The sequence below is a fragment of the Oncorhynchus keta genome, chromosome 8 (assembly GCF_023373465.1).
Source record: "Oncorhynchus keta strain PuntledgeMale-10-30-2019 chromosome 8, Oket_V2, whole genome shotgun sequence".
NCBI lineage: Eukaryota > Metazoa > Chordata > Actinopteri > Salmoniformes > Salmonidae > Oncorhynchus > Oncorhynchus keta.
In genome coordinates this window covers 50,551,397-50,567,537 of record NC_068428.1, presented here as the reverse complement: position 1 = coordinate 50,567,537, position 16,141 = coordinate 50,551,397, and the positions used below count along the sequence as shown (strand labels likewise).

Here is a 16,141-nt window from a genome sequence, read left to right as displayed (position 1 = left end):
CAGACACACAGTACAGGCACACAGTACAGACACATAGACAGGCACACAGTACAGACACACAGTACAGACACACAGCAGACACACAGTACAGACACACAGTACAGGCAGGCACATAGTACAGACACATAGTACAGGCACACAGTACAGGCACCCAGTACAGACACACAGTACAGACACACAGTACAGGCACACACAGACACACAGTACACAGTACAGACACACAGTACAGACACACAGTACAGGCAGACACAGTACAGACACACAGTACAGGCACATAGTACAGACACATAGTACAGGCACACAGTACAGGCACCCAGTACAGACACACAGTACAGACACACAGTACAGGCACACAGTACAGACACACAGTACAGTACAGGCACCCAGTACAGACACACAGTACAGACACACAGTACAGGCACACAGTACAGACACACAGTACAGACACACAGTACAGACACATTCTTCAAATTCATTATTTTACACTATCTTATCACAGCACTGGCAAACCATGGTTGACCAACTCCCTGACCAGCATGGCTGACCTTTCATCCCATCATAGGAAGGTTCATGTCCATTCTAGTGTTCTGATTCCTATGGACCTCGATCCCTCTGCAAACCTCTGTCACTATATCACTGAACTTTGAGGAAGGGCCGTAGCGATACGTTATTATTGTGTCTCATACTTACATTTAGCAGGTTTAGTCTCATTCTTCCATTGCAAAACTACCGTTCCAGTGTTTTACTGTATATTATATATATTATTATATATATTTTACTTGCTATATTGTATTTACTTTGCCACCATGGCCTTTTTTGCCTTTACCTCCCTTATCTCACCTCATTTCCTCACATTGTATATAGACTTGTTCTACTGTATTATTGACTGTATGTTTGTTTTACTCCATGTGTAACTCTGTGTCGTTGTTTGTGTCGAACTGCTTTGCTTTATCTTGGCCAGGTCGCAATTGCAAATGAGAACTTGTTCTCAACTTGCCTACCTGGTTAAATAAAGGTGAAATAAAAAATGAGATTGACTTTTTAAACTAGTGTAAATATCAGAAGCAATATCAGACATGTCCAACTGTCAGCTGCCACTAAATGGTAGCAGAATCAAGCCTGCTGCACAGAAGGAACCTGGCTTTGGCCTGCTATGGCTGTGTACTGTCCTGTACTGCCACCTGGTGGATATAATGGAGATGACTGTACTGTCCTGTGCTGCCACCTGGTGGATATAATGGAGATGACTGTACTGTCCTGTGCTGCCACCTGGTGGATATAATGGAGATGACTGTACTGTCCTGTGCTGCCACCTAGTGGATATAATGGAGATGACCATACTGTCCTGTACTGCCACCTGGTGGATATAATGGAGATGACCGTACTGTCCTGTACTGACCGTACTGTCCTGTGCTGCCACCTGGTGGATATAATGGAGATGACCATACTGTCCTGTACTGACCGTACTGTCCTGTACTGACCGTACTGTCCTGTACTGACCATAATGTCCTGTACTGACCATACTGTCCTGTACTGACCATACTGTCCTGTACTGACCATACTGTACTGACCGTGCTGTCCTGTACTGACCGTCCCTGTACTGACCATAATGTCCTGTACTGACCATACTGTCCTGTACTGACCTGTACTGACCGCACTGTCCTGTACTGACCGCATGTCCTGTACTGACCGTATATCCTGTACCCGTACCTGTACCATACTGCCCTCTGCCACCTGTGGATATAATGGAGATGACCGTACTGTCCTGTACTGACCATACTGTCCTGTACTGACCATATTGTCCTGTACTGACCATAATGTCCTGACCATACTGTCCTGTACTGACCGTACTGTCCTGTACTGACCGTACTGTCCTGTACTGACCATACTGTCCTGTACTGACCGTACTGCCCTGTACTGCCACCTGGTGGATATAATGGAGATGACCGTACTGTCCTGTACTGACCATACTGTCCTGTACTGACCATATTGTCCTGTACTGACCATAATGTCCTGACCATACTGTCCTGACCATACTGTCCTGTACTGACCATACTGTCCTGTACTGACCATACTGTCCTGTACTGACCATACTGTCCTGTACTGACCGTACTGTCCTGTACTGACCATACTGTCCTGTCCTGACCGTACTGTCCTGTACTCTGACCATACTGTCCTGTGCTGCCACCTGGTGGATATAATGGAGATGACCGTACTGTCCTGTACTGACTGTACTGTCCTGTACTGACCATACTGTCCTGTACTGACCATACTGTCCTGTGCTGCAACCTGGTGGATATAATGGAGATGACCGTACTGTCCTGTACTGACCATACTGTCCTGTACTGACCGTACTGTCCTGTACTGACCATACTGTCCTGTACTGACCATACTGTCCTGTACTGACCATACTGTCCTGTACTGACCGTACTGTCCTGTACTGACCATACTGTCCTGTACTGACCGTACTGTCCTGTACTGACACCTGGTGGATATGATGGAGATGACCGTACTGTCCTGTGCTGCCACCTAGTGGATATGATGGAGATGACCGTACTGTCCTGTGCTGCCACCTAGTGGATATGATGGAGATGACCGTACTGTCCTGTACTGCCACCTAGTGGATATGATGGAGATGACCGTACTGTCCTGTGCTGCCACCTAGTGGATATGATGGAGATGTGCTCCCTTTTCCTGATTTCTCTTTATATGCCAAATGGACTAAAATCTCTCTCTCCCTTCTAGTCCTGGAGAAGGGTCTGTTGAAGGCACTGAAGAAGTTAGATGACTACCTGGCTGGTCCCCTCCCAGAGGAGATCGATGCCGACAGCATGGAGGAGGAGAGGGGGTCCACAAGACGCTTCCTGGATGGAGATGAGCTCACCCTGGCTGACTGCAACCTACTGCCCAAACTACATATAGTCAAGGTACAGAGAGAGAGAGAGAGAGAGAGACAGACAGACAGACAGACAGACAGACAGACAGACAGACAGACAGACAGACAGACAGACAGACAGACAGACAGACAGACACAGGCTCACAGACGTTCTATTACCTGAGTGTGAGGTGTGTTCTCTCTGTGTTTTGTAACCAGGTGGTTGCTAAGAAGTATCGTAACTATGAGATTCCGTCTGAGCTGGGTGGGGTGTGGCGCTATCTGAAGAATGCCTACACACGAGACGAGTTCACCAACACCTGCGCTGCCGACAACGAGATAGAGATGGCTTACCTGGATGTGGCCAAGAGACTGGAGAAGTGACCTTTAACCCCTAACCTACAACCATGATTTTTAACCCCTGGCCTCTAACCCCTGTCCTCTAACCCCTGTCCTCTAACCTACAAGCCTGATTTTTAACCCCTTGAAACTTAATCCCTGATCTCTAACCCCTGACCTCTAACCCCTGACCTCTAATCCCTGACCTCTAACCCCTGTTCTCTAACCTACAAGCCTGATTTTTAACCCCTTGAAACTTAATCCCTGATCTCTAACCCCTGACCTCTAATCCCTGACCTCTAACCCCTGATCTCTAACCCCTGACCTCTAACCTTCAAGTGTGATTTTTAACCCCTTGACTCCTAATCCCTGACCTCTAACCCCTGATCTCTAACCCCTGACCTCTAACCTTCAAGTGTGATTTTTAACCCCTTGACTCCTAATCCCTGACCTCTAACCCCTGATCGCTAACCCCTGACCTCTAACCCCTGACCTCTAATCCCTGACCTCTAACCTTCAAGTGTGATTTTTAACCCCTTGACTCCTAATCCCAAAACCCATATCAGCAGTTATCATGAAGCCAGTCCACAGTGACCAGCTGGTTGTATTTATTCATCATTTCCCCTGCTGTAGTCTGCCGCCACCATCCACATCTGGCTACTGATTATACTAATATATTGATTGCTGTATTGATCTGTAAGCGTTGAAAGGTCCATTACAATCACGAGCTTCACTTGGTTGATTTTCATATCGTGTTGCTGTAGTCTCTCTATTTGAGACAGATCTTATGTTGAGAAGTTGATTTGATCATTTGTTAACAAATTTTAATGTATTTTAAAAACTTTGGAACAAACAAGGAGAAATGGCTATGGGTGTAGTCCAGTGGGTTACTATAGGAACAGGGTTACTATAGGAACAGGGTTACTATAGGGAACAGGGTTATTATAGGGAACAGGGTTATTATAGGGAACAGGGTTATTATAGGGAACAGGGTTATTATAGGGAACAGGGTTATTATAGGGAACAGGGTTATTATAGGGAACAGGGTTACTATAGGGAACAGGGTTATTATAGGGAACAGGGTTATTATAGGGAACAGGGTTACTATAGGGAACAGGGTTACTATAGGGAACAGGGTTATTATAGGGAACAGGGTTATTATAGGGAACAGGGTTACTATAGGGAACAGGGTTACTATAGGGAACAGGGTGACTATAAGGAACAGGGTGACTATAGGGAAGCACTTTATACTGTGTGTGGCCTCTGATAGAAGCCTGGAACAAAGCTCTCTTCTGGTTGATTCTCCTGAATAAACCTGTTGCTACGTTGTTGCTATAGTTTAACTTTGATTGTGCATCGGAACCAATTCTAGAATGGATCTCATCCTGAACCATGTGCCTATTTGGAAATGTCCAAATTCCAAGCCAAGTAAAAACGGATTGATTAACATGATAATAACATTCTTTATTCAATTAAATCCTAAACGTTTGTCTACCAGGTGTTTAGAATATTTAACCTCTAGCTATCAGTTGTTAGAACGTGTCCGTCGTGTTGGTTTAATGTGGAGTTAAAAGAGATTACTTTAGATTCAGAGAATATTTATTTAGAGTCCATTCAGGCTTGGGCGATGACAATGTACCAGATCCACCCTAGAGTGGTTAGAGTCTGGCAGGCGTCTGTAATGTAGTCAGCCTGGAACGCAGACACAATTTCCACGCAGCGAGTTCAGATTCTAAAACTTTATTGTCCATTCAGGGTAAAACAGTCATCAGTCTCTGTCTCATGGTCTTTGGCTGACTTCCTGTCTATAACCTGTGTGCTTCCTGTTCTGACCCATAGTGTTCTGGTGTGGTTTGGATGCTCATGTGATCTGAAATAAGAGCCATGTTTAGAGTGGCCCGCGAGGAAATAAAATCATATTTTCACAGATACTCTGTTTTCTGCTTCTGTCTCTGTGTCTTTTATTTCTGAAACACAAAACAGCAGCTACTGAAGATCATCAATCACCCATTACACCGACTGACCTACTGGAGTCTCAGAGGGAATAGTGTGCAACCCCAAATGGCACCCTATTCCCTTTATAGTGCACTACCTAAAGGCCTATAAGCAGTGGTCTAAAGTAGTGCACTATATATGGAATAAGGTGCAATTCGGGACACATTCTAATATGATGAAGGGTAAAGTCCTGTCTTCACTGTGTTTGGCAGAGAAAGAGTTAACTCTGCCTGGCATCACCGATCAGACGCAGTTGAGTAGATCGGTTTCTGCTCCGTGTGTTTAAGAGAGAGACAGGGGGAGAGACAGGGGGAGAGACAGGGAGAGAGATGGGGAGAGAGATGGGGAGAGAGACGGGGAGAGAGACGGGGAGAGAGACAGGGAGAGAGACGGAGAGAGAGACAGGGAGAGAGACGGAGAGAGAGACGGAGAGAGACGGAGAGAGAGACGGGGAGAGAGAGACGGGGAGAGAGACGGGGAGAGAGACGGGGAGAGAGACGGGGAGAGAGACAGGGAGAGAGACAGAGAGAGAGACAGGGAGAGAGAGACGGAGAGAGAGACAGGGAGAGAGACGGAGAGAGAGACGGGGAGAGAGAGACGGGGAGGGAGACGGGGAGAGCGACGGGGAGAGAGACAGGGAGAGAGACGGAGAGAGAGACAGGGAGAGAGACAGGGAGAGAGACGGGGAGAGAGACGGGGAGAGAGACAGAGAGAGAGACGGGGGAGAGAGACGGGAGAGAGACAGGGAGAGAGACGGAGAGAGAGACAGGGAGAGAGAGACGGGGAGAGAGACGGGGAGAGAGACAGGGAGAGAGACGGAGAGAGAGACGGGGAGAGAGAGACGGGGAGAGAGACAGGGAGAGAGACGGGGAGAGAGACGGGGAGAGAGACAGGGAGAGAGACAGAGAGAGAGACAGGGAGAGAGAGACGGAGAGAGAGACGGGGAGAGAGACGGAGAGAGAGACGGGAGAGAGACGGGGAGAGAGACGGGGAGAGAGATGGGGAGAGAGACGGGGAGAGAGATGGGGAGAGAGAGACGGGGAGAGAGACGGAGAGAGAGACGGGGAGAGAGACGGGGAGAGAGACGGGAGAGAGACGGGGAGAGAGACAGGGAGAGAGACGGGGAGAGAGACGGAGAGAGAGACAGGGAGAGAGACGGGGAGAGAGACGGGGAGAGAGACGGGGAGAGAGACGGGGAGAGAGACGGGGAGAGAGAGACGGGGAGAAAGACAGGGAGAGAGACGGGGAGAGAGACAGAGAGAGAGACAGGGAGAGAGACAGGGAGCGAGACGGGGTGAGAGACGGGGAGAGAGACTGGGAGAGAGAGACGGGGAGAATGACGGGGAGAGAGACGGGGAGAGAGACGGGGAGAGAGACTGAGAGAGAGACGGGGAGAGAGAGACTGGGAGAGAGACGGGGAGAGAGACAGGGAGAGAGACAAGGAGAGAGACAGAGAGAGAGAGAGACAGGGAGAGAGACGGGGAGAGAGACAGGGAGAGAGACAGGGAGAGAGACAGAGACGGGGAGAGAGACGGGGAGAGAGACAGGGAGAGAGACAGGGAGAGAGACAGGGAGAGAGAAAGAGAGAGAGAGAAGGGGAGAGAGACGGGGAGAGAGACAGGGAGAAAGACGGGGAGAGAGACGGGGAAAGAGACAGGGAGAGAGAGACAGGGAGAGAGACAGAGAGAGAGAGAGAGAAGAGAGAGAGACAGGGAGAGAGAGACAGGGAGAGAGACAGGGAGAGAGAGACGGAGAGAGAGACAGGGAAAGAAATGGGGAGAGAGACAGAGAGAGAGAGAGACAGGGAGAGAGAGACGGAGAGGGACAGAGAGAGAGACGGGGAGAGCGACAGGGAGAGAGACAGAGAGAGAGACGGGGAGAGAGACGGGGAGAGAGACGGGGAGAGAGACGGGGAGAGAGACGGGGAGAGAGACGGGAGAGAGACAGGGAGAGAGACGGAGAGAGACGGAGAGAGAGACGGGAGAGAGACGGGGAGAGAGACGGAGAGAGAGACGGGAGAGAGACGGGGAGAGAGACGGGGAGAGAGAGACGGAGAGAGAGACAGGGAGAGAGACTGAGAGAGAGACGGGGAGAGAGACGGGGAGAGAGACGGGGAGACAGAGAGAGAGACGGAGAGAGAGACGGGAGAGAGAGACGGGAGAGACAGAGGGAGAGAGACTGGGAGAGAGAGGGGGAGAGAGACAGAGAGAGAGAGAGACGGAGAGAGAGACAGGGAGAGAGACGGAGAGAGACGGGGAGAGAGAGAGACGGGGAGAGAGAGACGGGGAGAGAGACGGGAGAGAGACGGGGAGAGAGAGACGGGGAGAGAGACGGGGAGAGAGACAGGGAGAGAGACGGGGAGAGAGAGGGGGAGAGAGACGGGAGAGAGACAGAGAGAGAGACGGGGAGAGAGACGGGAGAGAGACGGAGAGAGAGACGGGGAGAGAGACGGGGAGAGAGACGGGAGAGAGACGGGGGGAGAGAGACGGGGAGAGAGACGGGGAGGGAGACGGGGAGAGAGACGGGGAGAGAGACGGAGAGAGAGACGGGGAGAGAGACGGGGAGAGAGACGGAGAGAGAGACAGGGAGAGAGACAGAGAGAGAGACAGGGAGAGAGAGACGGGGAAAGAAACGGGGAGAGAGACAGAGAGAGAGAGAGACAGGGAGAGAGAGACGGAGAGGGACAGGGAGAGTGACAGAGAGAGAGACAGAGAGAGAGAGACAGAGAGAGAGACGGGGAAAGAGACTGGGAAAGAGACGGGGAGAGAGACAGGGAGAGAGATGGAGAGAGAGACAGGGAGAGAGACGGAGAGAGAGACGGGGAGAGAGACGGAGAGAGAGACGGGGAGAGAGACGGAGAGAGAGACGGAGAGAGAGACGGGAGAGAGAGACGAGAGAGAGACGGGGAGAGAGAGGAGAGAGAGACGGGAGAGAGACGGGAGAGAGAGACGGAGAGAGAGACGGGGAGAGAGATGGGGAGAGAGACGGGGAGAGAGACGGGGAGAGAGACGGGGAGAGAGACGAGAGAGAGAGGGGAGAGAGACGGGAGAGAGACAGGGGAGAGAGACGGAGAGAGACAGGGAGAGAGACGGGAGAGAGAGACGGGGAGAGAGACGGAGAGAGACAGGGAGAGAGACGGGAGAGAGACGGGGAGAGAGACGGAGAGAGAGATGGGGAGAGAGACGGGAGAGAGACGGGGAGAGAGACGGGGAGAGAGACAGAGAGAGAGACAGAGAGAGAGAGACAGAGAGAGAGACGGGGAAAGAGACTGGGAAAGAGACGGGAGAGAGACAGGAGAGAGATGGAGAGAGAGACAGGAGAGAGACAGGGAGAGAGATGGGGAGAGAGACGGGGAGAGAGACAGGGAGAGAGACGGGGAGAGAGACGGGGAGAGAGACGGAGAGAGAGACGGGGAGAGAGAGGGAGAGAGAGACGGGAGAGAGACGGAGAGAGAGACGGGGAGAGAGACGGAGAGAGACGGAGAGAGAGACGGAGAGAGATGGGGAGAGAGATGGGAGAGAGACGGGAGAGAGACGGAGAGAGAGACGGGAGAGAGACGGGGAGAGAGACGGGGAGAGAGACGGAGAGAGACAGGGAGAGAGACGGGGAGAGAGAGACGGGGAGAGAGACGGAGAGAGACGGAGAGAGAGACGGGAGAGAGACGGGGAGAGAGACGGGAGAGAGACGGGGAGAGAGAGGGGAGAGAGACAGGGGAGAGAGACAGGGAGAGAGACAGGAGAGAGACGGAGAGAGAGACGGGGAGAGAGACAGGGAGAGAGACGGGGAGAGAGACGGAGAGAGACAGGAGAGAGACGGGGAGAGAGAGACGGGGAGAGAGACGGAGAGAGACAGGAGAGAGACGGGGAGAGAGACGGGAGAGAGAGACGGAGAGAGAGACGGGGAGAGAGACGGAGAGAGACAGGGAGAGGACAGAGGAGAGAGAGACGGGGAGAGAGACGGGGAGAGAGACGGGAGAGAGACGGGAGAGAGAGACGGGGAGAGAGACGGGGAGAGAGACGGGGAGAGACGGGGAGAGAGACAGGGAGGGGGACGGGGAGAGAGACAGAGAGAGAGATGGGGAGAGAGACGGAGAGAGACGGGGAGAGAGACGGGAGAGAGACGGGGAGAGAGACGGGGAGAGAGACGGGGAGAGAGACGGGGAGAGAGAGACGGGGAGAGAGACGGGAGAGAGACGGAGAGAGAGACGGAGAGAGACGGGGAGAGAGACGGGGAGAAAGACAGGGAGAGAGACGGGGAGAGAGACGGGGAGAAAGACGGGAGAGAGACAGGGAAAGAGACAGGGAGAGAGAGACAGGGAGAGAACGACAGGGAGAGAGAGACAGAGAGAGAGACAGGGAGAGAACGACAGGGAGAGAGAGACAGAGAGACAGAGAGAGAGACAGGGAGAGAGAGACGGAGAGAGAGACGGGGAAAGAGACGGGGAGAGAGACAGAGAGAGAGAGAGAGACAGGGAGAGAGAGACGGAGAGGGACAGAGAGAGAGACGGGGAGAGCGACAGGGAGAGTGACAGAGAGAGAGACAGAGAGAGAGACAGAGAGAGAGACAGGGAAAGAGACTGGGAAAGAGACGGGGAGAGAGACAGAGAGAAAGACAGGGAGAGAGAGAAGGAGAGAGACAGAGAGAGAGACGGGGAGAGCGACAGGGAGAGTGACAGAGAGAGAGACAGAGAGAGAGACAGGGAGAGAGACAGGGAGAGAGACAGAGAGAGAGACAGGGAGAGAGACAGAGACAGAGAGAGACAGAGAGAGAGACAGAGAGAGAGACGGGGACAGCGACAGGGAGAGAGACAGGGAGATCCACAAGCAGGGAGAGAGACAGGGAGAGAGACGGGGAGAGAGACAGAGACAGGGACACAGACAGGGAGAGAGACAGGGAGAGAGACGGGGAGAGAGACAGGGAGAGAGACAGGGAGAGAGACAGGGAGAGAGGGAGGGAGAGAGACAGAGACAGGGAGAGAGACAGGGAGAGAGAGAGAAAGACAGGGAGAGAGAGACAGGGAGAGAGACTGGGAGAGAGACAGGGAGAGAGACAGGGAGAGCCACAGGGAGAGGGACAGAGACAGACGGGAGAGAGACGGGGAAAGAGACAGGGAGAGAGACAGAGACAGGGACAGAGACAGGGAGAGAGACAGAGAGAGAAACAGGGAGAGAGACAGGGAGAAATACAGGGAAATAAACAGGGAGAGAGACAGGAGAGAGACAGGGAGAGAGACAGGGAGAGACACAGGAGAGAGACAGGAGAGAGACAGGGACAGAAACAGGGAGAGAGACAGGAGAGAGACAGGGGAGAGAGACAGGGAGAGAGACAGGGAGAGACACAGGAGAGACACAGGAGAGAGACAGGGAGAGAGACAGGGACAGAAACAGGGAGAGAGACAGAGAGAGAGACAGGAGAGAGAGAAGGAGAGAGACAGAGAGAGAGACAGGGGAGAGAGACAGGGAGAGTGACAGAGAGAGACAGAGAGAGAGACAGGGAGAGAGACAGGGAGAGAGACAGAGAGAGAGACAGGAGAGAGACAGAGAGAGAGAGAGACAGAGAGAGAGACAGGGAGAGAGACAGAGAGAGAGACGGGGACAGCGACAGGGAGAGAGACAGGGAGATCCACAAGCAGGGAGAGAGACAGGGAAGGACAGGGAGAGAGACAGGAGAGACGGAGAGAGACAGGGAGAGCGACAGGGAGAGAGACAGGGAGATCCACAAGCAGGAGAGAGACAGGAGAGAGACGGGAGAGAGACAGAGACAGGAGAGAGACAGGGAGAGAGACAGGGACACAGACAGGGAGAGAGACAGTGAGAGAGACGGGGAGAGAGACAGGAGAGAGACAGGAGAGAGACGGGGAGAGAGAGAGGGAGAGAGACAGGGAGAGAGACAGGGAGAGAGGGAGGGAGAGAGACAGAGACAGGGGGAGAGACAGGGAGCGAGACAGGGAGAGAGACGGGGAGAGAGACAGGGAGAGAGAGAGAAAGACAGGGAGAGAGAGACAGGGAGAGAGACTGGGAGAGAGACAGGGAGAGAGACAGGGAGAGCCACAGGGAGAGGGACAGAGACAGACGGGGAGAGAGACGGGGAAAGAGACAGGGAGAGAGACAGAGACAGGGACAGAGACAGGGAGAGAGACAGAGAGAGAGAGACAGGGAGAGAGACAGAGAGAGAAACAGGGAGAGAGACAGGGAGAAAGACAGGGAAATAAACAGGAGAGAGAGACAGGGAGAGAGACAGGGACAGAAACAGGGAGAGAGACAGGGAGAGAGACAGGGAGAGACACAGGGAGAGAGACAGGGAGAGAGACAGGGAGAGACACAGGGAGAGAGACAGGGAGAGAGACAGGGACAGAAACAGGGAGAGAGACAGGGAGAGAGACAGGGAGAGACACAGGGAGAGACACAGGGAGAGACACAGGGAGAGAGACAGGGACAGAAACAGGGAGAGAGACAGGGAGAGAGACAGGGAGAGAGACAGGGAGAGAGACAGAGAGAGAGACAGGGAGAGAGACAGGGAGAGAGACAGAGAGAGAGACAGGGAGAGAGACAGAGAGAGAGAGACAGAGAGAGAGACAGGGAGAGAGACAGAGAGAGAGACAGGGACAGCGACAGGGAGAGAGACAGGGAGATCCACAAGCAGGGAGAGAGACAGGGAGAGAGACGGGGAGAGAGAGACAGAGACAGGGACACAGACAGGGAGAGAGACAGGAGAGAGACGGGGAGAGAGACAGGGAGAGAGACAGGGAGAGAGGGAGGGAGAGAGGGAGGAGAGAGACAGAGACAGGGAGAGAGACAGGGAGAGAGACGGGGAGAGAGACAGGGAGAGAGAGACAGGAGAGAGACTGGGAGAGAGACAGGAGAGAGACAGGAGAGCCACAGGGAGAGGGACAGAGACAGACGGGGAGAGAGACGGGGAAAGAGACAGGGAGAGAGACAGAGACAGGGACAGAGACAGGGAGAGAGACAGAGAGAGAGAGACAAGGAGAGAGAGACAGGGAGAGAGACAGAGAGAGAAACAGGGAGAGAGACAGGGAGAAATACAGGGAAATAAACAGGGAGAGAGACAGGGAGAGAGACAGGGAGAGAGACAGGGAGAGACACAGGGAGAGAGACAGGGAGAGAGACAGGGAGAGAGACAGGGAGAGACACAGGGAGAGAGACAGGGAGAGAGACAGGGACAGAAACAGGGAGAGAGACAGGGAGAGAGACAGGGAGAGAGACAGGGAGAGAGACAGGGAGAGACACAGGGAGAGAGACAGGGAGAGAGACAGGGACAGAAACAGGGAGAGAGACAGAGAGAGAGACAGGGAGAGAGAGAAGGAGAGAGACAGAGAGAGAGAGGGGAGAGACAGGGAGAGTGACAGAGAGAGAGACAGAGAGAGAGACAGGGAGAGAGACAGGGAGAGAGACAGAGAGAGAGACAGGGAGAGAGACAGAGAGAGAGAGAGACAGAGAGAGAGACAGGGAGAGAGACAGAGAGAGAGACGGGGACAGCGACAGGGAGAGAGACAGGGAGATCCACAAGCAGGGAGAGAGACAGGGAGAGAGACGGGGAGAGAGACAGGGAGAGACGGAGAGAGACGGGGAGAGCGACAGGGAGAGAGACAGGGAGATCCACAAGCAGGGAGAGAGACAGGGAGAGAGACGGGGAGAGAGACAGAGACAGGGAGAGAGACAGGGAGAGAGACAGGGACACAGACAGGGAGAGAGACAGGGAGAGAGACGGGGAGAGAGACAGGAGAGAGACAGGGAGAGAGACAGGAGAGAGACAGGGGAGAGAGACAGGGAGAGAGACAGGGAGAGAGACAGGGAGAGAGACAGGGAGAGAGACAGAGACAGGGGAGAGACAGGGAGCGAGACAGGGAGAGAGAGACGGGGAGAGACAGGGAGAGAGAGAGAAAGACAGGGAGAGAGAGACAGGGAGAGAGACAGGGAGAGAGACAGGGAGAGAGACAGGAGAGCCACAGGGAGAGGGACAGAGACAGACGGGGAGAGAGACGGGGAAAGAGACAGGAGAGAGACAGAGACAGGGACAGAGACAGGGAGAGAGACAGAGAGAGAGAGACAGGGAGAGAGACAGAGAGAGAAACAGGAGAGAGACAGGAGAAAGACAGGGAAATAAACAGGAGAGAGACAGGAGAGAGACAGGGACAGAAACAGGAGAGAGACAGGGAGAGAGACAGGGAGAGACACAGGGAGAGAGACAGGGAGAGAGACAGGGAGAGACACAGGGAGAGAGACAGGGAGAGAGACAGGGACAGAAACAGGGAGAGAGACAGGGAGAGAGACAGGGAGAGAGACAGGGAGAGAGACAGGAAGAGACACAGGGAGAGACACAGGGAGAGAGACAGGGAGAGAGACAGGGACAGAAACAGGGAGAGAGACAGGGAGAGAGACAGGGAGAGAGACAGGGAGAGAGACAGGGAGAACCACAGGGAGAGAGACAGGGAGAGACACAGGGAAAAAGACAGGGAAAGAGACATTGAGAGAGACAGGGAAGAAGACAGGGAGAGAGACAGGGAGAGCCACAGGGAGAGAGACAGGGAGAGAGACAGGGAGAGAGACAGGGAGAGAGCCAGGGAGAGCCACAGGGAGAGAGACAGGGAGAGAGACAGGGAAAGCCACACGGAGACAGACAGGGAGAGACACGGAGAGACACAGGGAGAGACACAGGGAAAAATACAGGGAAAGAGACAGGGAGAGAGACAGGGAAAAAGACAGGAGAGCCACAGGGAGAGAGACAGGGAGAGAGACAGGGAGAGAGACAGGGAGAGAGCCAGGGAGAGAGACAGGGAAAGCCACACGGAGAGAGACAGGGAGAGACACGGAGAGACACAGGGAGAGACACAGGGAAAAAGACAGCGAGAGAGACAGGGAAAAAGACAGGGAGAGACAGGGAGAGAGGCAGGGAAAAAGACAGGGAGAGCCACAGGGAGAGAGACAGGGAGAGAGACAGGGAGAGAGACAGGGAAATAAACAGGGAGAGAGACAGGGAGAGACACAGGGAGAGAGACAGGGAGAGAGACAGGGAGAGAGACAGGGAGAGAGCCAGGGAGAGAGACAGGGAAAGCCACACGGAGAGAGACAGGAGAGACACGGAGAGACACAGGAGAGACACAGGGAAAAAGACAGCGAGAGAGACAGGGAAAAAGACAGGGAGAGACAGGGAGAGAGGCAGGGAAAAAACAGGGAGAGAGACAGGGAGAGAGACAGGAGAGAGACAGGGAAAGAGACAGGGAAAAAGACAGGGAGAGCTTCAGGGAGAGAGACAGGGAAAAAACAGGAGAGAGACAGGGAGAGAGACAGGGACAGAAACAGGGAGAGAGACAGGAGAGCCACAGGGAGAGAGACAGGGAGAGACACAGGGAAAAAGACAGGGAAAGAGACATTGAGAGAGACAGGGAAAAAGACAGGGAGAGAGACAGGGAGAGAGACAGGGAAAAAGACAGGGAGAGCCACAGGGAGAGAGACAGGGAGAGAGACAGGGAGAGAGACAGGGAGAGCCACACGGAGAGAGACAGGGAGAGAGACAGGGAGAGCCACAGGGAGAGGGACAGAGACAGACGGGGAGAGAGACGGGGAAAGAGACAGGGAGAGAGACAGAGACAGGGACAGAGACAGGGAGAGAGACAGAGAGAGAGAGACAAGGAGAGAGAGACAGGGAGAGAGACAGAGAGAGAAACAGGGAGAGAGACAGGGAGAAATACAGGGAAATAAACAGGGAGAGAGACAGGGAGAGAGACAGGGAGAGAGACAGGGAGAGACACAGGGAGAGAGACAGGGAGAGAGACAGGGAGAGAGACAGGGACAGAAACAGGGAGAGAGACAGGGAGAGAGACAGGGAGAGAGACAGGGAGAGAGACAGGGAGACACAGGGAGAGACAGGGAGAGAGACAGGGAGAGAGACAGGGACAGAAACAGGGAGAGAGACAGAGAGAGAGACAGGGAGAGAGAGAGAGGAGAGAGACAGAGAGAGAGACAGGGAGAGCGACAGGGAGAGAGACAGGGAGAGACACAGGGAGAGAGACAGGGAGAGAGACAGGGACAGAAACAGGGAGAGAGACAGGGAGAGAGACAGGGAGAGAGACAGGGAGAGAGACAGGGAGAGAGACAGGGAGAGAGACAGGGAGAGAGACAGGAGAGAGACAGGAGAGAGACAGGGAGAGAGACAGGGAGAGTGACAGAGAGAGAGACAGAGAGAGAGACAGGGAGAGAGACAGGGAGAGAGACAGGAGAGAGACAGGAGAGAGACAGAGAGAGAGAGACAGGAGAGAGACAGGGAGAGAGACAGGAGAGAGAGACAGGAGAGAGACAGGGATATCCACAACAGGAGAGAGACAGGAGAGAGACAGGGAGAGAGACAGAGACAGGGACAGAGACAGGAGAGAGACAGGGAGAGAGAGACGGGAGAGACAGGAGAGAGACAGGAGAGAGACAGGAGAGAGAGGGAGGGAGAGAGACAGGACAGGGAGAGACAGGAGAGAGAGAGACAGGGAGAGAGAGACAGGGAGAGAGACAGGGAGAGAGACAGGAGAGAGACAGGAGAGAGACAGGAGAGAGACAGAGAGAGACGGGGAGAGAGACAGGGAAAGAGACAGGAGAGAGACAGAGACAGGGACAGAGACAGGGAGAGAGACAGAGAGAGAAACAGGGAGAGACAGGGAGAAATACAGGGAAATAAACAGGAGAGAGACAGGGAGAGAGACAGGAGAGAGACAGGGAGAGAGACAGGGAGAGAGACAGGGAGAGAGACAGGGAGAGACAGAGAGACAGGGAGAGAGACAGGAGAGAGACAGGAGAGAAACAGGGAGAGAGACAGGAGAGAGACAGGGAGAGAGACAGGGAGAGAGACAGGAGAGAGACAGGAGAGACACAGGAGAGAGACAGGGAGAGAGACAGGGAGAGAAACAGGGAGAGAGACAGGGAGAGA

General features: G+C 53.7%; 1 protein-coding gene across 2 annotated transcripts in view; it reads left to right on the top strand.

The window, feature by feature from the left end:
- Nucleotides 1-5,145, top strand: part of LOC118382193 (chloride intracellular channel protein 5-like) — an 86,341-nt gene extending 81,196 nt beyond the window's left edge. For both annotated transcript variants that reach the window (XM_052524716.1, XM_052524717.1), the window contains exons 5-6: nt 2,746-2,927; nt 3,095-5,145. In XM_052524716.1, the coding sequence (XP_052380676.1) occupies nt 2,746-2,927; nt 3,095-3,259 (347 nt within the window). In that variant the 3' untranslated portion in view covers nt 3,260-5,145. The remainder of the gene's footprint in view (nt 1-2,745; nt 2,928-3,094) is intronic.
- The last annotated feature ends 10,996 nt before the right edge of the window (nt 5,146-16,141 follow it).